Source organism: Drosophila sulfurigaster, chromosome 3 (assembly GCF_023558435.1).
Source record: "Drosophila sulfurigaster albostrigata strain 15112-1811.04 chromosome 3, ASM2355843v2, whole genome shotgun sequence".
NCBI lineage: Eukaryota > Metazoa > Arthropoda > Insecta > Diptera > Drosophilidae > Drosophila > Drosophila sulfurigaster.
This window is the reverse complement of record NC_084883.1, coordinates 33,571,394-33,595,688: the sequence shown is the minus strand read 5'-3', so window position 1 is coordinate 33,595,688 and position 24,295 is coordinate 33,571,394. Positions and strand designations below refer to the sequence as shown.

At 41.8% G+C, this 24,295-nt stretch overlaps 4 protein-coding genes across 4 annotated transcripts; 3 read left to right on the top strand and 1 right to left on the bottom strand.

Moving 5' to 3' along the window:
• The first annotated feature begins 349 nt into the window (after nt 1-349).
• Nucleotides 350-24,235, top strand: LOC133840035 (serine-rich adhesin for platelets-like). The gene is made up of 9 exons (XM_062271686.1): nt 350-443; nt 503-1,972; nt 3,007-3,357; nt 4,456-7,217; nt 11,969-12,077; nt 12,143-15,651; nt 17,945-18,053; nt 18,119-22,210; nt 22,608-24,235. The coding sequence occupies exons 1-9, from the start codon at nt 422-424 to the stop codon at nt 24,218-24,220; spliced, it is 14,037 nt and encodes a 4,678-aa protein (XP_062127670.1). The 5' UTR covers nt 350-421; the 3' UTR covers nt 24,221-24,235.
• Nucleotides 2,762-3,439, top strand: LOC133843949 (chitin-binding domain protein cbd-1-like). Its single transcript, XM_062277726.1, has 2 exons — nt 2,762-2,931; nt 3,007-3,439. The coding sequence occupies exons 1-2, from the start codon at nt 2,904-2,906 to the stop codon at nt 3,372-3,374; spliced, it is 396 nt and encodes a 131-aa protein (XP_062133710.1). The 5' UTR covers nt 2,762-2,903; the 3' UTR covers nt 3,375-3,439.
• On the top strand, nt 4,229-7,285 carry LOC133843932 (chitin-binding domain protein cbd-1). The gene is made up of 3 exons (XM_062277703.1): nt 4,229-4,388; nt 4,456-6,150; nt 6,652-7,285. Exons 1-3 carry the CDS (start codon nt 4,295-4,297, stop codon nt 7,248-7,250), a joined length of 2,388 nt encoding a protein of 795 aa, XP_062133687.1. The 5' UTR covers nt 4,229-4,294; the 3' UTR covers nt 7,251-7,285.
• LOC133843940 (probable chitinase 10) lies at nt 8,979-10,351 on the bottom strand. Its single transcript, XM_062277713.1, has 2 exons — nt 10,003-10,351; nt 8,979-9,945 (listed from the first exon to the last, which is right to left on the bottom strand). Exons 1-2 carry the CDS (start codon nt 10,153-10,155, stop codon nt 9,109-9,111), a joined length of 990 nt encoding a protein of 329 aa, XP_062133697.1. The 5' UTR covers nt 10,156-10,351; the 3' UTR covers nt 8,979-9,108.
• Nucleotides 24,236-24,295: the final 60 nt, after the last annotated feature.

The window sequence follows — 24,295 nt, the reverse complement described above, 5'->3', positions numbered from 1 at the left end:
TGCAAACTTGTTTGTTTATGGTGGCGCAAATAGTTTTGCCAATTTAGAAATGTTTTCCATTTCATTGACGAGTTGATATCAATATTTGCAATCCAAACGATGCGTTATCAAGCGTGCAGAGAGAACAACATAAAATGTGGTTCGGTGCGGTGCAAACACGTCCGTTCCGTTTGATAAGGGAGCGCCGCAATCCGTAACAAGCGCGTAATTACTCACACAGGCAGCAGCTTCGATAACATGCAAGAGAGCGAATTAATCAAGAGATAAATAAGTTTATTGGTATTATCAAAAGATTGACTACTGATTTCATTCACAAATGTCTACATGTGCGTATGCCAATTTTTCCACTTCCATAAATGCTCCGCAGTTGCCTGTCAGGAGGTTCAGTACAATTAGAAGCTGCTCCAAGTAAGTTGAAGCAATGAGCCAACTAAAGGGAATCGGTAAGTATTAAAGTAATAAATGAATACTCTTATACTATAGCAATTCTTATTTGTTACAGTCTTCATTTCTTTACTCTGTGTGCTGAGTGCACAGGCTGCCGATTGGACGGATATTTGTGCCTTTGAAGACGATGGCACTCGTTTACCTTTGCCCCTCGATTGCAAGCGCTATGTGCTTTGCTCGGATCGTGAAATTGCCGCCATACGCAGTTGTCCACGTGGCCTGCACTTCAATAACAAGCTGGGTGAATGTGATTTCCAATGGCGTGCAGACTGCAGTGGACTCTCGCTTTATGCCAATGCCGATAGCGATGAGGATTGTGTGTGTAGTTGCTGTGCTGATGAGTGTCAGGCGAGTGATCTGATTGAGGCCACAACTCCTTGTCTGCCCGTGGAGGAGACTACAGTCAATACGGAGACAACACCCGCAGACAACACCGACAGCACATTCGATGAGGGAGAGGACACCACAGGAGCTCCTAACACAGACTCCACTTCTAGACCTACCACAGATTCAACTACCTCTAGACCTACAACAGATTCAACAACTTCTAACACAGGTTCTACCTCAAGACCAACCACAGACTCAACTACCTCAAGGCCAACCACAGACTCAACTACCTCAAGACCAACCACAGACTCAACTACTCCAAGTGGCTCGTCCACCAGCAGCCCCATAGTGCCCTCCTACTGCAGCGACAAGCGTCCCAATTGTGCCAATGAATTGGACGGCACCCGAGTGCCCATTGATGGCGTCTGCACTAGCTATTTGCAATGCAGTCACGGCTGTAGCTACGAACAGCCATGTCCCAGTGGCCTGTACTTTGATCCTGATACCGAAATGTGCGACTACTTCTGGAATGTGGACTGTGTGCCCAACGACACTGAGGATGCAACTGGAGGCGAAATCGCCGGACCCTCTGGCACCACTTGCACTGATCAGAGTGTTTGCGCTGGTCAACGCGATGGCCGAATGTTTGCCAATAACGAGACAAATGGTTACTTTGTTTGCCAGTGTCAATGTCCAATTGCCATGCCCTGTGATGACAACACAAAGTTCAATGAGGAGGCGCAGGTTTGTGATTGGGATCGCACTTCTTCTGCTACGGCAAATGTTATCTGTCCCGATGGTTTGGTCTACAATGCGACATCGGATCAGTGCGATTATCCCGAAGGTTATGTACCGGAAGTTGTGTGCGATAATGATGCCACCGTGTGTCAGAACCAAACAGAAGGCGCTCTATTCCCTATTGAGGGTGTTTGCAACAAGTTCTACAAGTGCAACTTCAATTGTGCCGTAGAACAATCTTGTCCCAACAATTTGCTCTATGATTCTGTGAAAGAACTTTGCGATTATCCGCAGAATGTGGACTGCGAGTGGCCTTATACCCCACCGTCGGGACCCACTGCTGGACCCTCGGGTATTTCCTGTGAGAGCAATGGTCGTTGTCTCGGTGAACGCGAGGGCGTATTTTTCCCCCTCCTTGACCAGCTGCAGTGGCTATATTGTCTGTCAGTGCGAGTGCGAGGTTGAGATGCAGTGTTCTGGTGATCTTTACTGGGATCAGACGCTTAAGACCTGTAACTATGCCAATAAGGTCAATTGTACCTTGTAAAGTTGGATGTTTACATTAATAAAAATACAATGCGTAATGAAATTGCTGTTGTCTTATGTGTTTTTTAATATTTCTCAACTATTTTTGATTTAATATAAATAATGAATCCTATCTAAGTTACCGTTTTTCTATTTAAAATGGGTAAATACTTGTTTTTTTTTAATAATTGATTATTACTAATCTCCTTTTATTTTACGACTATTTTCAAAATTTCACATTTATAGGATTTTAAGATAAGACATGCAACAATAGTTAAGATAAGACACTCAACAATCGTTTAATAGCCAAACTAAATTTCGGTGAATAAAAATTTCTTTGAGGTCGTAGTAAAAGTTACATGAAAATAAATATAATTCCAATAATACAACACTTGTTCAATGTTAAAACATAGATAGGAGAACAGTAGACTAGACAAAAAATCTAGATAAATAGATAACAAAAAAATCTGAAGATATCAAACAGCATAATTCGTTTGTTTTATATTGTAACGAAAATTTGCTATTTACAACGTTGATCACTAAAGGGTTAAAAGGCACGTGCATATTAAAATTCATTTAAAATTTTGGTACTAGCAATAAACAAATTTTGGCAATAAAATTATTGATTTCAAAAATTTTCAAAGTCATGGCACAGCATCATTTTTGACAATTAATAATAGTCAAAAGTTACAGTTTTTTGAAAAGTCATGCAGCAGTTGCGATAAATACAACATGTAATGTTAAATTATCAGATCCAATATCAGATAAAAACATCTCATTACTCTGATTGCTGGAAAATATAAAAGGTGCAAATTAGAGAAACATCGTTAGTAAGCATCTGAGTAACTAAGAAATTACAACACAAAATGCACCTGCAAAAGAAATATCAAAATGGTAGATTTCGAATCCTTTTTAAAACACACAACAATTAAAAATAAAATAGTAATTGATATAAAATTCGCTATTCAGTCCTCCTGATGTGTCTCCTGTGCTGGCAGATCACCGAAACCCTGACTGCCAACTGCTGTCAGGAAGGAGCAACCCAAACAAACCCCCTCGATTGCACCCAGTACTATGTTTGCTCTGGTGGAGTCCTCGTTTCCCAGTCCTGTCCCAGTGGAGACTATTGGAATGCGGGTACCTGTGAGCAGAACAATGGTCAATGTTGTCCTGGCAGCTGCAGCGGTGATGAACTCCAGGTGGATCCCCAGAATTGTGCTGCCTACTATCAGTGTGTGAATGGACAGATTGTGAATCAGAAATGCGCCACAGGAACTTATTTCGATACCTCAATCAAGGCCTGTGTGGTCGACAGTGAAGGTATTTGTGTTGCCTAAAATTGTTGAGTTTGTGTTAAAATAAAACACTTGTAAAATGTTATAATAAACAATCATTTTGATGCTATATTGAATTTAACAGAAATGCTACTTTTATTTAGAGGACGTGATTAGGCGAGCGCTTAGCATTATTATTTTAAATAAGAAACATTCTCAGCTTAAATGTTCCAATCTTCCCTCGGAAATCAGTGTACTACGACTCAGAACTTCCAAATTGAAGTCAAATCTTAAAGTCTTGAAAAAGGATTATCAAAAGCAATGTTAAAGTTTTATCACAAAATCACAGAATTTAAAATTATCTTTGCATATTGATATTGACAATTTAAAAGACTTAACATAAATGCTTATGAGAAGTTTAATGACTTTTATATTGAGTTGAAAATCTTTTCAATGCAAACGTTAAAAGAGGTGTCATCAAAGTTTTTTAAGCTTGTTCTTAGTTCGCCTAAAAGCTTTAAAAATAGTAACTAGACTTCCAAATAAACGTGCTTTTTGAAAGTTATTTTTGGAGAAGAATCTGTAGTCACGAGTAGCACGAGTTTTTCTTATCAAGCACACTCCCTTAGGAACACTTTCAATTTGTGTGTACAGGTTTTATCACCTGAATTTCCAGTTTGTGGTTGTTGTCTTCGGTGACCTTAGAAAAATGTTCGGATCGTTTAGATAGCAAAATGTTGCACACCTCCATTGAGCAGAAACATGAAGAAATTATTTATTTATGTTATTCCATGCCTTTTTTTTATCAGATTTAAACTTTCTATTTGCGAGCATCGATAGCGTGTTCAACTATACTTACTATATATTCCTGATATTATCAGTGAGTAGTGGAGTCCTCTTTATCGCTATGCCTTGCATCCGACCCAAAAGAACAGAAACATTTCATTATATTAATTGCCGGAAAATATAAAAGCCGATACAAGATGCGAGAGAACTCAGTAGGCGAATCTTCCATCGAAGGAATACGTCGTCGTTCAACACGCGCAAAAATGCTACACAATAGCAAGTTCAACCTGGGTGAGGCCATCCTCTATTTAAGTATACAAAACAACAATTCTTCATTGTGAAACACTTCCTGTTGCAGCCTCCTTCCTGCTGATTGCCATCTCGTTGGCCACTCGTGCGACAGCTGAAGATTGCTGTGAGCCCGGAGATGTTAAGCTGGATCCCGATGATTGCACCAAGTACTTCGTTTGCTGCACTGGCAAATTCAAGCCGATGTCCTGTCCCAGCGGTGAATATTGGAATGCCGGTGCAGGTCAATGTGAAATCGACAATGGTGAGTGCAACTGTAATGGCCAAACCTGCATCGAGGGTGACATTATCACCGATGCCAACAACTGCAGCAACTTCAAGATCTGTGTAAATGGCAAGTATCAGTCCGAACCCTGTCCCAGTGGAGAGTACTGGAACTCGGCCGCCCACGAATGCCAGCTGGATGAAGGTCAATGCGTTGGCACAACAACGCCGCCAGTCTGCGTAGATGGCGAGGTCAAGGAGAATGAGGCCAACTGCGCTGGCTACTACAACTGCACAAATGGCCAATGGGTGGGGCATCTGTGTAATGCTGGCAAATACTGGAACGTCCAGGCTAAGGAGTGTCAGAAGGATGAGGGTCAATGCAATGGCGGCTCAGAGTGTGAAGATGGCGATGTTAAGGAAAATGAAGACAATTGCGCTGGCTATTATAACTGTATCAATGGCACATATGTGCCACAGCTTTGTGCCGCAGGACTATACTGGAGTGTGGAAGCCAAGACCTGTGTCGTCGACAATGGCGAATGCAATGGCCCGCCAGGTCCCAGTTGTGACGATGGCACTGTTGTCGTGAATCCTTCCAATTGCTCTGGTTTCTACAACTGCACCAACGGTAAATTTGTGTTCCAACTTTGCGGATCAGGACTCTACTGGAACAACACGATCCAAGAGTGCGAAAAGGACGAAGGACAATGTGTTGGCACCCCATCTCCCGTGTGTGAAGAAGGTGCACTTAAGGTCGATGACGACAACTGTGCTGGTTACTTGCAGTGCATTAATAATTCCTGGGTGAACAAAGACTGCGCGGCTCAAAGCTACTTCGATAAAGAACTGCTGACGTGTGTCATCGATAGCGACGGTGTTTGTGTCTGTGCCGATGGAGATCTTAAGGTGAATACCGCGAACTGCACTGGTTACTACAACTGCACCAATGGCAAATACGTTGCGCAATTCTGCGCATCAGGACTTTACTGGAATGCCGATGACAAGCAGTGCCAGAAGGATGAGGGACAATGCAATCCCACACCATCTCCCGTATGTGTAGAGGGCTCTCTCAAGGTCGATGACGACAACTGTGCTGGTTACTGGCAGTGCACCAACAATTCGTGGGTGACTAAAGAGTGTGGAACTGGTAACTACTTCGACAAAGATCTTCTGGCGTGTGTGGTGGACAGCGATGGTGTTTGTGTACCCACACCATCTCCCGTATGTGTAGAGGGCTCTCTCAAGGTCGATGACGACAACTGTGCTGGTTACTTGCAATGCACCAACAATTCGTGGGTGACTAAAGAGTGTGGAACTGGTAACTACTTCGACAAGGATCTTCTGGCTTGTGTTGTGGACAGCGATGGTGTTTGTGTACCCACACCATCTCCCGAGTGTGTCGAGGGATCTCTTAAGGTCGATGACGACAACTGTGCTGGTTACTGGCAGTGCACCAACAATTCGTGGGTGACTAAAGAGTGTGGAACTGGTAACTACTTCGACAAAGATCTTCTGGCGTGTGTGGTGGACAGCGATGGTGTTTGTGTACCCACACCATCTCCCGAGTGTGTCGAGGGCTCTCTCAAGGTCGATGACGACAACTGTGCTGGTTACTTGCAATGCACCAACAATTCGTGGGTGACTAAAGAGTGTGGAACTGGTAACTACTTCGACAAGGATCTGTTGGCTTGTGTGGTGGACAGCGATGGTGTTTGTGTACCCACACCATCTCCCGAGTGTGTCGAGGGATCTCTTAAGGTCGATGACAGCAACTGTGCTGGTTACTTGCAATGCACCAACAATTCGTGGGTGACTAAAGAGTGTGGAACTGGTAACTACTTCGACAAGGATCTGTTGGCTTGTGTTGTGGACAGCGATGGTGTTTGTGTACCCAAGGAATGTGTCGACGGAGATGTTAAGGAAAATACCGAGAACTGCGCTGGTTTCTACAACTGCACCAACGGTCAATACGTGGCTCAACTCTGCGGATCGGGACTTTACTGGAATGCTGCCGACAAGCAGTGCCAGAAGGATGAAGGACAATGCAACCCTACACCATCTCCGGTGTGTGAGGAGGGCACACTTAAGGTGAATGAAGCCAACTGTGCTGGTTACTTGCAGTGCGTGAACAACGCTTGGGTCGCAAGACTGTGTGCATCTCAGAGCTACTTCAATGCTGATCTGTTGGCTTGTGTTGTGGATACAGATGGTGTTTGCGTTCCCAAGGTCTGCGATCCCGAGTGCTGTGATCGGCCCAATGATTGGTTGGGCTCCGTGGACAACAACTGTTCCGCATTCATACACTGTCTCTATGGCAACAAATTTGAGATGAGATGCCCCAATAATCTGCAGTTCAACAATGTCACCAAGGAGTGCGATTACCCCGAGAATGTGCAGTGTGAGGATGGCTCGGAACCTCCAAGTGGTCCCACTGCAGGTCCTTCGGGCACATATTGCGAAAGTAAGGGTCGTTGTGTTGGCCAGTCCGATGGCACTATGTTGGCTGATGAGGATGAATGCAGCAGTTCCTATATCGTCTGCCAGTGCGAGTGCGCGATCGACTTCAAGTGCAACGCCGGTCTGGTGTTTAACCAGAAGCTCAAAGTTTGTGACTGGCCCACAAATGTGGATTGTTAAGTTCCTTTAATAAAAATAGAATATATGAAGCTGCACTTAAATTGAGTTTTTATTAAAAAAAAAAAATTTATTTAAGGAATGTGTAGAGACGTTTCTAAAAATGTATTCATATAGACTGAACTATCAACGCATATCTCACACGGCTGCAACTTGTATAGATAGCTTACATAATTTGATCGATATCCCAAGTATCCCAAAATAATAAAGAAAACGTCAATGATGTTATTGTTGTTATTATTATATGAATATATTCTTTATAACTTACTCTCTGACTGAACTTTCAACACACTGGACAAACGGTAAGAGTTAGGAGACATCTCCGACCCTATAAAGTCGATATTTTCTTGATCATCGTCTATCTAATAATTATATAGATATAGATATAGATAGACAGAGATTTTTCGTACATACAATAATTAATTTCATTACTCCTGGTTGCGATCAGATAAAAATTGTTTAAGTTATTCAAGGAACACTTTTCTATGGGCAAAATCGCCTACTTACTTCGGGTCTTACTTGCGATGGGTGAAAATCTGGCATATTTGGCCCTATATGGTATATTTTGAGCGTAGAACTATATAAATATACCAAATATATCCCATGTTATATTTTTAGAATCTTAGTGGTATTTAATTTGGTATATATATTAAAATTAATACCGCACCGTTTTGGTTTTATTAACAACGGGTAGCGGGTATTTCACAGTCGAGCACACTCGGCTGTAGCTTTCTTATTTATTTGAATCTTCGCCTTTAATATTAGTAATATTTGTAGTAAGTAATTAGTATCAAGCGTCAATGAGAGTCGGCGGTGTAACCCGTCAGCAGTTGCCAGTCTGTGCAAAATTGAACTTTTAAATTTGGTAATATATACATAGTACATATGTATATGTTTCATGAGGATTTTCATTTGAAGTACCAGGAACTGAAAATTTCATTAGTCGAATTTTTATACCCGCTACCCATAGGGTAGAAGGGTATTATAACTTTATGCCGGCAGGAAATGTATGTAACAGGTAGAAGGAGGTATCTCCGACCCTATAAAGTATATATATTCTTGATCAGCATCAACAGCCGAGATGATCTAGCCATGTCCGTCTGTGTGTCTGTCCGTCTGTCCGTATGATCACCTAGATCTCAGAGGCTATAAGAGATAGAGCTATAATTGTCTTTCGACAGCATTTGTTATGTTTGCACGTAGATCAAGTTTGTTTCAAATTTTTGCCACGCCCACTTCCGCCCCCGCAAATCAAAAAAATCGATGAACAAGCGTAATTTTAAAGCTAGAGTTACGAATTTTGGTATATACATATATATATATATATACATATATATAAAATTTAGTTGCGATCAGATAAAAATTGTCGAAATTATTAAAGAAATACTTTTGTATGGGCAAAAACGCCTACTTACAAGAGGTCTTAGTTGCTTTGGCTGACAATCTGGTATATTGTTCCGCCTACGGTATATTTTGAATGCGGTACTATATCGATATACCAAATGTACCACTTAGTATATTTTTAGTATTTTGGTATATTTTGAAAATAATACCGCAATATTTTGCTTTCATTCAAAATGGGTAGCGGGTATCTCACAGTCGAGCACACTCGACTGTAGCTTTCTTACTTGTATATAGTGACTTACATTTAAATTATAATTGGCTTAAGCTTGTCATTGAAATGCGTTTGTTTATCATTATCTTGCCTAGTTAATAGAATATGCACCCTGTTCTATAATGTATCATTAATAAATGATCATAGCAATAGAACTATTTTCTTAGATGCCAATATAAAAATATCTAAAATATTTAAATGCGCTTACAATTTATATTATGGATATATAGTAGTTAACATATTTAGTTACAACGTATTTCTCTTCGGCTTTCGCTTGCTTAAACTTTTCTTTGCACTTTTCTTTGTTTTACTTTGTACTTTCTGCGTTGCGCACTGTGCGACCTTTGGATAATCGCATCGTTTAGCTTCGGCATTAAAGTGCAATCCCATGGGACAATCCATTACCAGGAACATCATGTTGCTACATAGCAAAAACTTGCCACAATCCTCGCGATGAGGTACCAGAGAATCCTGCCTGGACTCGGAGCAGAGACCAGCTGTGATTGCCGGAGTCTCGTGGTGGACAATTTGCTGATTGAAGGCGCACTTGGCATCTTCAGCATTCATGCAGATTTGACGCGACGAACTGAAGTGTTGATCGGCTGGACAATGGCGCAAATGAGGACGTTTCGCCTTGCACACATAATACTCGGTGCACGATCCTTCTTTGATCAGACTTACGCCATTCTTTTTACCCAAACATAATCGATTTGTCGTTTGCTCAAAGTCCTTGTTTGGTTTTATAAATGGAACTGGCGTGGTTATGGGCTTCGTCTGTTTAGGTGGTGGACGTCTGGTGGTCGTAGTTTCTTTTACCTCAATGCTACTTGATTCAAATATATCATCATCATCTTCGTCCTCATCGTTATCATCATAGCTATCATCTGCCTCGTCATAGGCACACTGCACTTTATTGGCGTCATCGCAATGCAATGTGGTTGGGTTAAATCGACTGTTCTCGTCGCATGTTCCAACTATGGCCATGCCATTATTGCAAATATAGTATGATTGACACGATCCAAACATTGGAAACAATCGGCCATCTTTGCCGTCACAGACAGAGGTTGGAAACATAAAACCATTCTTGAATGAAATGAATGACTATTATTTAGTTGATGAGCAAAGGTCGCTTTCACTTACCTGGGCAATAGTGGTCTTATTTAGTAGAAGAATTATCCAAATTGCCAGAAGAGACCTCATGTCACTTGTTGCGATCATGTTGGTGAATGAACTGGATCTTTGTTCGATTCGCACTTTTATTTTATAGACTGAATTCAAATGGAAAATTTGCATGAAGTGCCAATATGTACAAAGTGTAAAATGTACAAGCACCGATAGAAATCAATGGCAATTCCAAGTTTGACTTGTGACTTGCGTACTTGTTACTTGATTTCGATTTTACGTTGAATTGATAACAACCTCCATTGATGAACAACGGATGTAACATAAATATTTCATATCTAGATGGTGAATGACTTACGAGTACTTTCGTATAAAACCAACAAAACTACTATATTTCATACAAACATACATATCTACATAATTTCTTAAAATCAATTTATCTTATAATCTCAATCAAGCAAATCTGTGAAACAGTTTTATTTAATTATTCACTTTTGGTTGTCTGATTATTTTTATGAAGTTTACTAAGTTGCCTTCATGAAAAATTCTCTACGACAAAATCAATATACCTTTGTTAAATTTTCCATTTGGTTCAGGGTATTCAAAATATACGGTCTTCTTTTTATCTATAGAGATTCTAAATAGTCCTAAAAGTATGCACTTGATATTAGAATATCGCACTTCCGTCCAAAAGTAGGCTACTTTTTAGAATCAATTTGAGAAAATTTAGATCACGAGTAAAAAAAGTTTTACATTTTTGTACTAGTTTCTTTAAAATTGAAAAATTTCACAATTATGTTTTTATATTTAAGTTTTTTACAAATCCATCAACCAAATTTATGCTAAAGAAAATATACCAATTACGAGCCATTATTATCTTTTCTTAATAAAACATCACTAAAAGCTAACAACAAAATTCTTTTACTTGGAGTTCAGATAATCTTTAATTAACAACACACTGTTGAATGAATTTCACGCAATATCTTATCGATAATGTATCCGCTATTATTTACTACCACTAGAAGTTTCATAGACATTGACATGATATTACTGAGCTAAGAAGTTGCTAAATTTCGATCCATTAGTCATTTTAGTATCTTCGAGGAATATACATGAAATACGGAAAACAAATTGCAAAATAAAAAATTGTGTGGTGAATATAAAATTATCAAATTTTTTGTTAAATTACAAACTAACTATTTAAATATAAATAAATTCAAAGTGCAAACATGAAAGGTGAGTTGTTAATTTCAATATTCCTTTCATCCATCATATGTCAATTCATACAGTAAAATTTAAGTTATTTGGCATTCATTTTATTAATTATTTTCTTTCAATGTGTTGTTGGTGTTCTCATATTTTCTTCTATACAATCTATAATAAGATTGCGAGTCTGGCATTTTGAACAGCCAAATTTCCTTACTGCTTTTAGTTTCGCACGTGTTTAACAATGTTAATGGGAAATGGCGAAATTTCAGACGAATTAATTGATAAATGCATTTTTATTTCACTTTTCACTTTGGCTTATTGCATGTCATGATGGTAAACAAGTCTGTAGACGAGTATGAAATGCTACATGATATACCCAAATATAATTAAATGCTATGCAATAAAATTAAAGTCGTGCATTCAGTGAGTGTTCCAGACGTGAAAATACCCTAACGTGTTTTTTAAATAATGTTCGAAGTTATTAGAAAAAATAAAATCCATAATTTGAATCAAGATAAGCGTTGTAAAACTTATTTTGGTAGTGTGCGCGAGTTTGTGTTTGATGCTTAGATATAATATCTATGAAGTATTGATGAATAGAGTATTGGAATAGCAGACGGACAGAAATATGCTCCCGTTTTATAAATAGTAAGTATGATAAAGATCTCGATATCGATTTGATAAGAATTGAGGCTGTAGGCTACTTTGCTAATGAGACAGCCATTTGGCAAATATTATTTTTAGCATCTTCGATAGAATTTTGCACAGTATATAAAACACGGGAGGGAGCTCGAACTCCACTCATTGCTGTGCAGCACCAGGAAACCTTCAAATATATACTTTGAACTTCAGCAAACTATCCACAGCTATGCGAAACGTATATGGTAAACGCCCGGATCCACATCAGACCGTTGGAATAACCTAATCTAATACTTCTATTATGTTTCAGTCTTTACCATACTACTTTTGGCCGTGTCTGCCACTAGTATACTTGGTGCAAGCTTCGAGAGCCGACAATATCAGCAGGTGTTTTGTCGCGGTAATGCCAATGGCATTCGGGCTTTAGTGCCAGGCAGCTGTTCCAAATACTTCGAGTGCCAAAATGGACAAGCAACGGAATACTCTTGCCCCAAATACTACGACTTTAAGACAAGAAGTTGCGTTGACTACAATCCGGGCTGCACTGAAACCAAGTCTGTAGACGAATCTCCACAGCCTAAGTCTGCAGACACTCCATGTGCAGGAGCTACAACGACACCACCATGTGTTACAACCCGTCCACCATGCACCGGTGTTGCTACACCTACAACTCCCCCAACAACAACGCCTTCTGGTGAAACTCCATGCGACAAAGATACAACACCAACAACAACAACCACCACAACAACAACCACCACTACAACAACCACCACTACAACAACAACCACCACAACTACCACAACAACAACCACAACAACCACCACAACCACAACAACTACCACAACAACAACCACAACAACTACAACCACCACAACAACTACAACCACCACAACAACTACAACCACCACAACAACGACTACCACGACAACAACAACATGTAGCACATCAACATCGACGACTACAACAACCACCACTACCACAACAACAACCACTACTACAACAACCACGACTACAACAACCACAACTACAACGACAACAACCACGACTACAACCACCACAACTACAACAACAACCACGACTACAACCACCACAACAACAACGACCACAACTACAACAACATGTAGCACATCAACATCTACTACGACTACAACAACAACCACGACAACAACAACCACTACAACAACGACCACGACAACAACAACCACTACAACAACGACCACGACAACAACAACAACTACCACAACAACTACCACCACAACCACTACAACAACGACCACGACAACAACAACCACTACAACAACGACCACGACAACAACAACAACTACCACGACAACCACCACAACAACTACCACCACCACGACGACCACAACAACGACAACATGTAGCACATCAACATCTACTACAACGACCACGACTACAACAACCACCACTACCACTACCACAACAACAACCACAACCACAACCACAACTACAACAACCACGACTACAACCACCACAACCACAACAACAACAACCACGACTACAACCACCACAACAACAACGACCACAACTACAACAACATGTAGCACATCAACATCTACTACGACTACAACAACAACCACGACAACAACAACCACGACAACAACAACAACCACTACTACAACGACTACGACAACAACAACTACCACTACCACAACAACAACAACCACCACTACCACAACAACTACCACCACAACAACAACTACCACCACAACAACAACAACCACCACTACCACAACAACTACCACCACAACTACTACAACAACTACCACAACAACTACCACAACGACCACAACAACGACAACATGTAGCACATCAACATCGACTACAACGACCACGACTACAACAACCACCACTACCACCACAACTACCACAACAACTACCACCACAACTACCACAACAACTACCACAACAACAAGTACCACGACAACAACAACCACCACTACCACAACAACCACCACAACAACTACCACAACAACTACCACAACAACGACAACATGTAGCACATCAACATCGACTACAACGACCACGACAACAACAACCACCACTACCACGACAACAACAACGACCACTACCACAACAACCACCACAACAACCACCACAACAACTACCACTACAACTACAACCACAACGACAACTACCACAACGACAACTACCACAACGACAACGACCACGACTACAACAGCGTGTAACACTTCCACATCTACTACAACGACCACCACAACTACAACGACCACAACAACAACCACTACCACCACAACCACAACTACCACAACAACAACCACTACAACGACGACTACAACAACCACCACCACGACAACAACAACAACAACCACTACAACGACAACTACAACAACAACCACTACAACGACAACTACAACAACCACTACAACAACCACATGTAGTACATCAACATCGACAACAACCACAACAACAACAACCACTACAACGACAACCACTACCACGACAACGACAACTACAACAACAACCACTACAACGACGACTACAACAACCACCACCACGACAACAACAACAACAACCACTACAACGACAACTACAACAACAACCACTACAACAACCACATGTAGTACATCAACATCGACTACGACCACAACAACAACAACCACTACAACGACAACCACTACCACGACAACAACAACAACCACTACAACGACAACTACAACAACAACCACTACAACGACAACTACAACAACCACTACAACAACCACATGTAGTACATCAACATCGACAACAACCACTACAACGACAACAACTACTACGACTACAACTACGACAACAACGACCACCACCACCACGACCACTACTACCACGACGACCACAACAACTTGCAGTTCATCAACTACAACCACAACAACAACAACAACCACCACCACAACAACGACAACAACAACCACCACGACGACAACTACTACCACTACCACCACAACAACAACTACGACTACAACAACTTGCAGTTCATCAACTACAACCACCACAACGACAACTACTACCACTACCACTACCACCACAACAACAACTACGACAACAACGTGCAGTTCATCTACTACAACCACCACCACGACCAAAGCAACAACAACTACGACAACAACGTGCAGTTCCTCAACAACAACCACCACCACGGCCAAAACAACACCAACTACGACAACAACGTGCAGTTCATCAACTACAACCACCACCACGACCAAAGCAACAACAACTACGACAACAACGTGCAGTTCCTCAACAACAACCACCACCACGACCAAAGCAACAACAACTACGACAACAACATGCAGTTCCTCAACAACAACCACTTTAGCACCAGTCACAACTCCCTGCGTCTCAACAACAGAAGCAACAACTCCTTGCGTCTCAACAACAGAAGCAACAACTCCCTGCGTCTCAACAGCAGAAGCAACAACTCCTTGCGTTTCAACATCAGCAGCAACAACACCATGCGAAGTAACCACGCAGGCCCCTTGTGTATCAGGATCTAAGGTTGCGAGCGCATCGCATAAGAATCGTCAGCCCACTCGCCTTCGCCCCAACTTTCGCCCACTCCCAGAGGTGGCACAACTAGCTCAGATGACTAAGGGAGCCACAGGCACATCCAGTGACATTCATATCCAAATCGTATGCGTTGGTAAACCCGATGGTTTCCTAATGGCTTCACCGGAGCGTTGCAATGACTACTACATTTGCCGTCACCAGCGGGCCCTGAAGGTTAGCTGCGGTGACAGATACTTCAACGGACAGAAGGGCATCTGTGATCTGCCAGAGAATACCGGATGCGTTCAGTCCTAAACATCCACCACGATCTAGACACCATGCTAAGCCTTATTGGAAAACGACTACGGAAAACGAACTTAACTTTTAATGTAGAACTTTAAATAAAGCATGCAAGCGCCTAGAGAAGGCAAACAAATTACTTGGTATTTCATTGTTTATTCTTATAGGATCAGTAATATATGTCGGAGAGTAAGTAATGCAGATTCGACACATTGTCACTGCGCAGCTGTGCGTGCGTCTCGGCACATTGACGTTGCGTAGTTGTAGGTGCACTTTGGCATTTTGGCATTGCGTAGTTGCTTGTGCGTTTCGGCATATTGACACTGCGTAATTAAGAGTGTGCATGTTAGATTGCATCATTCTTTATTTGCGCTTTGTTGGTTGTCCGCGTTTTGTCGCTTTGCCAAGTACAGTTATTGCGGGGCGACAGCGTCGAGACGCTGTCGCCGAGTGTGGTTCGATGGCTGAGGCGTAGACAGTAAGACGATCGAGAGGGCAGTGTGCTCTAGAATTTGCCTGTGAAAGCATCGAAACTCGCTTCGCGATAATGAATAAACAGACTTTGGTAGAACAGACTCCGACACATTTTTATTTCACTTTTCACTTTGGCTTATTGCATGTCATGATGGCAAACAAGTCTGTAGACGAGTATGAAATGCTACATGATACGAGGGCTGCTATTTAAGTTTCTGGCCTAGGTCACTTCTAGCCATATTATGACCAATTGGCTATTTCCCAAAGAAAGTTTGGACTTTTATCGATAAAAGCTCCATACAACTTTTTCATGTGCGACCACGTTTGATATCGATAAACGATTAATCAAAAACTTACCTCGGCAGAAAAATCGAATTAACTCGTGAACACTTTCGAGCAATAATTTTTCACAACTTTCGACTTGGATTATTACGACAAGAGTGCACCGATGAATTTAAATCTTTGTAAGGCGATGATGTGCCATCCTATAGCCCTGTGAAAAACTGATTTAATGGATTCTATCGTGGCCGATGCTCGCTGGAAGACGAAGGTTGTGAAGGTCGTCCAAAAACAGACGTTGTGCCAGAAAACATTGATGCCGTGCGTGAACTGATAATGCTAGATCGTCATGTGACATATCTAAGATAGAGGCATCCTTTGACATTTCTTCCACCAGAATACATTCGATATTGGATAAACACCTGGTCGTAAAAAAGGATTGTTCTCGTTGGATCCCGCACAATTTGACAATTGCTCAAAAAAAGGCTTGTGTGAATTGGTTCAAAGAAATTTTGAAAAAATACATTCCCTGTGCTTCAAAAGACATTTATAAGATCGTCACAGGTGACGATTCGTGGATATATGGTTATGAGCCCAAAACAAAACAGCAATCGACCGTGTGGGTCTTTGAAGACGAGCCAAATCCAACGAATCTTGTTCGTGGAGGAAGCACTATTCAGCAAATGGTCGCCTGTTTCTTCGGTAAAACTGGTCATGTGGCGACTGTTTCGCTTGAACAATGTAGGACAGTCAATTCTGAGTGGTACACCACAATTTGTTTGCCTGAAATCCTTGTAGAATTTCGAAAAACGAACAAGAAAAGATGGATCATTCTGCACCATGACAACACGAACTCTCACACACCAGCTCAAACCCGCGCCTTTTTTTCCGGTCAAAACGTGGAATGTATAGGTCATCCGCCGTACAGCCCTAACTTGGCACCCAATGACTTCTTTTTATTCCCATACATCAAGGAAAAAAGGCGTGGTCATCGATTTTCGATGTCAGAAAGTGCTGTTAAAGTGTTCAAAAACCATGTTTTGGAGGTGCCTCAATCAGAGTGGAAAAAGTGCTTCGACAATTGGGTTGAGCGCATTCAAAAGTATATAAATCTTGCTGGAGAATACTGTGACAAACAATAAATCCATTTTTTTTGATAAATATTCGCATTTTCATTATTAGGCCAGAAACTTAAATAGCAGCCCTCCTATACCCAAATATAATTAACATAAATGCTATGCAATAAAATTAAAGTCGTGCATTCAGTGAGTGTTCCAGACGTGAAAATACCCTAAAGTGTTTTTTAAATAATGTTCAAAGTTATTAGAAAAAATAAAATCCATAATGTGAATCAAGATAAGCCCTGTAAAACTTAATATTGGAAATGTGCGCGAGATTGTGTTTGATGCTTAGATATAATAGCATACGGACAGAAATGTGCTCCCGATATCGATTTGATAAGAATTGAGGCTGTAGGTTACTTTGCTAATGAGACAGCCATTTGGCAAATATTATTTTTAGCATCTTCGATAGATTTTTGCACAGTATATAAAACACGGGAGGGAGCTCGAACTCCACTCATTGCTGTGCAGCACCAGGAAACCTTCAAATATATACTTTGAACTTCAGCAAACTATCCACAGCTATGCGAAACGTATATGGTAAACGCCCGGATCCACATCAGACCGTTGGAATAACCTAATCTAATACTTCTATTATGTTTCAGTCTTTACCATACTACTTTTGGCCGTGTCTGCCACTAGTATACTTGGTGCAAGCTTCGAGAGCCGACAATATCAGCAGGTGTTTTGTCGCGGTAATGCCAATGGCATTCGAGCTTTAGTACCAGGCAGCTGTTCCAAATACTTCGAGTGCCAAAATGGACAAGCAACGGAATACTCTTGCCCCAAATACTACGACTTTAAGACAAGAAGTTGCGTTGACTACAATCCGGGCTGCACTGAAACCAAGTCTGTAGACGAATCTCCACAGCATAAGTCTGCAGACACTCCATGTGCAGGAGCTACAACGACACCACCATGTGTTACAACCCGTCCACCATGCACCGGTGTTGCTACACCTACAACTCCCCCAACAACAACGCCTTCTGGTGAAACTCCATGCGACAAAGATACAACACCAACAACAACAACCACCACTACAACAACAACCACAACAACAACCACCACAACAACAACCACCACTACAACAACCACCACAACAACAACCACCACTACAACAACCACCACAACAACAACCACCACAACTACCACAACAACAACCACCACAACTACCACAACAACAACCACCACAACAACAACTACCACAACAACCACAACAACCACCACAACCACAACAACTACAACCACCACAACAACTACAACCACCACAACAACGACTACCACGACAACAACAACATGTAGCACATCAACATCGACGACTACAACAACCACCACTACCACAACAACAACCACAACTACAACAACCACGACTACAACAACCACAACTACAACGACAACAACCACGACTACAACCACCACAACTACAACAACAACCACGACTACAACCACCACTACAACAACGACCACGACAACAACAACCACTACAACAACGACCACGACAACAACAACAACTACCACAACAACTACCACCACAACCACTACAACAACGACCACGACAACAACTACAACAACAACTACCACGACAACCACCACAACAACTACCACCACCACGACGACCACAACAACGACAACATGTAGCACATCAACATCTACTACAACGACCACGACTACAACAACCACCACTACCACTACCACAACAACAACCACAACTACAACAACCACGACTACAACCACCACAACTACAACGACAACAACCACGACTACAACAACCACGACTACAACCACCACAACTACAACGACAACAACCACGACTACAACAACGACCACGACAACAACAACAACCACGACAACAACAACCACTACAACAACAACAACAACTACCACAACAACTACCACCACAACCACTACAACAACGACCACAACAACTACCACCACCACGACGACCACAACAACGACAACATGTAGCACATCAACATCTACTACAACGACCACGACTACAACCACCACAACCACAACGACAACAACCACGACTACAACCACCACAACTACAACAACAACAACCACGACTACAACCACCACAACAACAACGACCACAACTACAACAACATGTAGCACATCAACATCTACTACGACTACAACAACAACCACTACTACAACGACTACGACAACAACAACTACCACTACCACGACAACAACAACCACCACTACCACAACAACTACCACCACAACTACCACAACAACTACCACAACAACTACCACAACAACTACCACAACGACCACAACAACGACAACATGTAGCACATCAACATCGACTACAACGTCCACGACAACAACAACCACCACTACCACGACAACAACAACGACCACTACCACGACAACAACAACAACCACTACTACAACGACTACGACAACAACAACTACCACTACCACAACAACAACAACTACCACTACCACAACAACAACAACAACCACTACTACAACGACTACGACAACAACAACTACCACGACAACAACAACCACTACAACAACAACAACAACTACCACAACAACTACCACAACAACCACTACAACAACGACAACATGTAGCACATCAACATCGACTACAACGACCACGACAACAACAACCACCACTACCACGACAACAACAACAACCACTACTACAACGACTACGACAACAACAACTACCACTACCACAACAACAACAACCACCACTACCACAACAACAACCACAACTACAACAACCACGACTACAACCACCACAACTACAACGACAACAACCACGACTACAACAACGACCACGACAACAACAACAACCACGACAACAACAACCACTACAACAACAACAACAACTACCACAACAACTACCACAACAACTACCACAACAACGACAACATGTAGCACATCAACATCGACTACAACGACCACGACAACAACAACCACCACTACCACGACAACAACAACAACCACTACTACAACGACTACGACAACAACAACTACCACTACCACAACAACAACAACCACCACTACCACAACAACAACCACAACTACAACAACCACGACTACAACCACCACAACTACAACGACAACAACCACGACTACAACAACGACCACGACAACAACAACAACCACGACAACAACAACCACTACAACAACAACAACAACTACCACAACAACTACCACAACAACGACAACATGTAGCACATCAACATCGACTACAACGACCACGACAACAACAACCACCACTACCACGACAACAACAACAACCACTACTACAACGACTACGACAACAACAACTACCACTACCACAACAACAACAACCACCACTACCACAACAACTACCACTACCACAACAACAACAACCACCACTACCACAACAACTACCACCACAACAACAACAACCACCACTACCACAACAACAAGTACCACGACAAAAACAACCACCACTACCACAACAACTACCACAACAACTACCACAACAACTACCACAACGACCACAACAACGACAACATGTAGCACATCAACATCGACTACAACGACCACGACTACAACAACCACCACTACCACAACAACTACCACCACAACTACCACAACAACTACCACAACAACAACAACCACGACAACAACAACCACCACTACCACAACAACTACCACAACAACTACCACAACAACGACAACATGTAGCACATCAACATCGACTACAACGACCACGACAACAACATCGACTACAACGACCACGACAACAACAACCACCACGACAACAACAACGACCACTACCACAACAACCACCACAACAACTACCACTACAACGACCACCACAACTACAACGACCACAACAACTACAACGACCACGACAACTACAACAACCAGCACAACCACCACTACCACAACAACTACCACAACAACTACCACAACAACTACCACAACAACTACCACAACAACTACCACAACAACTACCACAACAACTACCACAACAACTACCACAACAACTACCACAACAACTACCACAACAACTACCACAACAACTACCACAACAACTACAACCACCACAACAACAACCACTACAACGACGACTACAACAACCATCACCACGACAACAACAACAACAACCACTACAACGACAACTACAACAACAACCACTACAACAACCACATGTAGTACATCAACATCGACTACGACCACAACAACAACAACCACTACAACGACAACCACTACCACGACAACAACAACAACAACCACTACAACGACAACTACAACAACCACATGTAGTACATCAACAGAAGCAACAACTCCCTGCGTCTCAACAGCAGAAGCAACAACTCCTTGCGTTTCAACATCAGCAGCAACAACACCATGCGAAGTAACCACGCAGGCCCCTTGTGCATCAGGATCTAAGGTTGCGAGCGCATCGCATAAGAATCGTCAGCCCACTCGGCTTCGCCCCAACTTTCGCCCACTCCCAGAGGTGGCACAACTAGCTCAGATGACTAAGGGAGCCACAGGCACATCCAGTGACATTCATATCCAAATCGTATGCGTTGGTAAACCAGATGGTTTCCTAATGGCTTCACCGGAGCGTTGCAATGACTACTACATTTGCCGTCACCAGCGGGCCCTGAAGGTTAGCTGCGGTGACAGATACTTCAACGGACAGAAGGGCATCTGTGATCTGCCAGAGAATACCGGATGCGTTCAGTCCTAAACATCCACCACGATCTAGACACCATGCACAGCCTTATTGGAAAACGACTATGGAAAACGAACTTAACTTTTAATGTAGAACTTTAAATAAAGCATGCAAGCGCCTAGAGAAGGCAAACAAATTACTTGGTATTTCATTGTTTATTCTTATAGGATCAGTAATATATTACAACTTGACTATCATTCCGGATCATAATTGCTGATATATTATATATTGTTTGGTAAAATAACTCTCAAGGCACTTTATTTTAAATTTATTTCTTTAATTTTTTCCAAAAGATGGTGAAAGATAATTAAAGGATATTTAATTTAGTTCATTAGTTCATTAATTCAAATTTATCTAACTTAAAAATTTCTACTATTTTTATATTTTTGAACGTTTCATGTTTTTTTCAGATCACACTGGAAATTGGCCTTTTGTGATTACAATATTAGTGACACAAAGAATTATAATGTCTGCAGATGGATATAGCTTCGGGCTTAAGTTCGCAACTAAGATGAATTGTGAATATCAATTGGTTGACAATTATGAATGCAATGCCTACGTATCATGTCGCGATGCTACAATCGAGGTCAAGTACTGTTCAGCGGATATGGTCTTCAATAGAAAACTACAGATTTGTGACACTCCCGAATCGGTGGAGTGCATTGCCAGACCGAATGTTTTAAAAGCTAACCGGGAAACTAATCCATGTCTCAATCAAACACTAGGAGTTTCTTTTCCAAGTGAGATTGATTGCAATCAATACATTTTATGTTTGGGTAACGATCTATCTTATGTTGCCAATTGTCCCGTGGGATCGTGGTACGATCCGAAGAGTGGAAATTGTGGACCGAACGTTTCGCCAACAGCATGCCTTGAATCCCAAACAACCAGTACCACTTCCACAACAACACTTAGTCCAAACGAACTTTGTGTTGATGAAGAAATTGGAGTGTCATATCCATATCCACCCGATTGTCAAAAATATGTAGTGTGCTTGGGTAATGACCAAGGAGCTATAGTTAATTGCATTTACAACACCTGGTTTGATCCTCTAACTAGCAACTGTGGACCAAATGTATCGCCAACAGCATGTACCGAGGATATTAACACAGCAACATCGCCCACAAGCACAACCGAGCAGACAAGTACTTTAAGTCCTAGCACAGTGCAGTCTACTACTCCAACTACAACCACCACAGAGTTGCCGCTTCCTGAAGATATTTGTGGTGGATTGAAAAATGGGGAATATGTATCCTATCCCGACAACTGCAGCAAATATGTTGTGTGTGTGGAGCCAATTCCCTATGCATTTTACTGCACTCCCGGTTACTACTTCAGCGAGAATCTTCAACAATGCGTGGATTGGGAGCTCAGTGACTGCCCAGCAACGCAGACGCCGGAATATACAACACCAGGCTCTACTACACCTTCGATCTGCGAAAACAGCAATGGAGGCACCTTACCATATCCAGAGAACTGTGCTTGGTTCGTACAATGTATCAATGATAATGTCTACATGATGGGCGTCTGCAATAGCGGAGAGTATTACGATCCAGGAACTGGTAATTGTAGTGCCAGTGCATCGCCAGATGCCTGTCGTGAATATAACTCAACAACAACGTTAACAACACCGACCACAGTCCCACCAACAACAACAACCGAAACGGAAACCACAGTTTCGCCAACAACTACTAGCCAAGGGCCTACCACAGATACGCCAACAACAATTACTGAATCTACAACTCCGACAACAACCATAACAACTACTTTATCAACAACAACATCCACCACAATTCCTACTACAACTTCTACTACAACAAAAACCACATCTGCTCCAATCGATCCCTGCGAGGATGTTCCTGTGGGCAAACTAGTGCCTTATCCGTATGACTGTACCAAATTCGTCAGATGCGATTACCCTACACCAGTGATACTCGATTGTGTCGTGGGTCAAGAGTTCAGCGCCCAACTTGAACGCTGCATGGCTCCTTGGATTGCCAACTGCACAGCTATTGAACCATAACTATTTAAAAAAAAAAAAAAACCATCGTTAAAGATAACACTTAGCATACACACAATTTATCAGCTTCGCTTTATA

Coding starts and splice junctions, on each gene's coding strand:
- LOC133840035 (XM_062271686.1), top strand. CDS start 422: ATGAGCCAACTAAAGGGAATCG. Junction 1,973..3,006: donor TCTGTCAGTGCGAGTGCGAG/GTTGAGATGCAG, acceptor TTCGCTATTCAG/TCCTCCTGATGTGTCTCCTG. Junction 7,218..11,968: donor TGTTTAACCAGAAGCTCAAA/GTTTGTGACTGG, acceptor CACAGTATATAA/AACACGGGAGGGAGCTCGAA.
- LOC133843949 (XM_062277726.1), top strand. CDS start 2,904: ATGCACCTGCAAAAGAAATATCAAAATG. Junction 2,932..3,006: donor GCAAAAGAAATATCAAAATG/GTAGATTTCGAA, acceptor TTCGCTATTCAG/TCCTCCTGATGTGTCTCCTG.
- LOC133843932 (XM_062277703.1), top strand. CDS start 4,295: ATGCGAGAGAACTCAGTAGGCGAATCTTCCATCGAAGGAATACGTCGT. Junction 4,389..4,455: donor CAATAGCAAGTTCAACCTGG/GTGAGGCCATCC, acceptor TTCCTGTTGCAG/CCTCCTTCCTGCTGATTGCC. Junction 6,151..6,651: donor GTGTGTGGTGGACAGCGATG/GTGTTTGTGTAC, acceptor AGAAGGATGAAG/GACAATGCAACCCTACACCA.
- LOC133843940 (XM_062277713.1), bottom strand. CDS start 10,155: ATGCAAATTTTCCATTTGAATTCAGTCTATAAAATAAAAGTGCGAATC. Junction 9,946..10,002: donor ATAAGACCACTATTGCCCAG/GTAAGTGAAAGC, acceptor ATTTCATTCAAG/AATGGTTTTATGTTTCCAAC.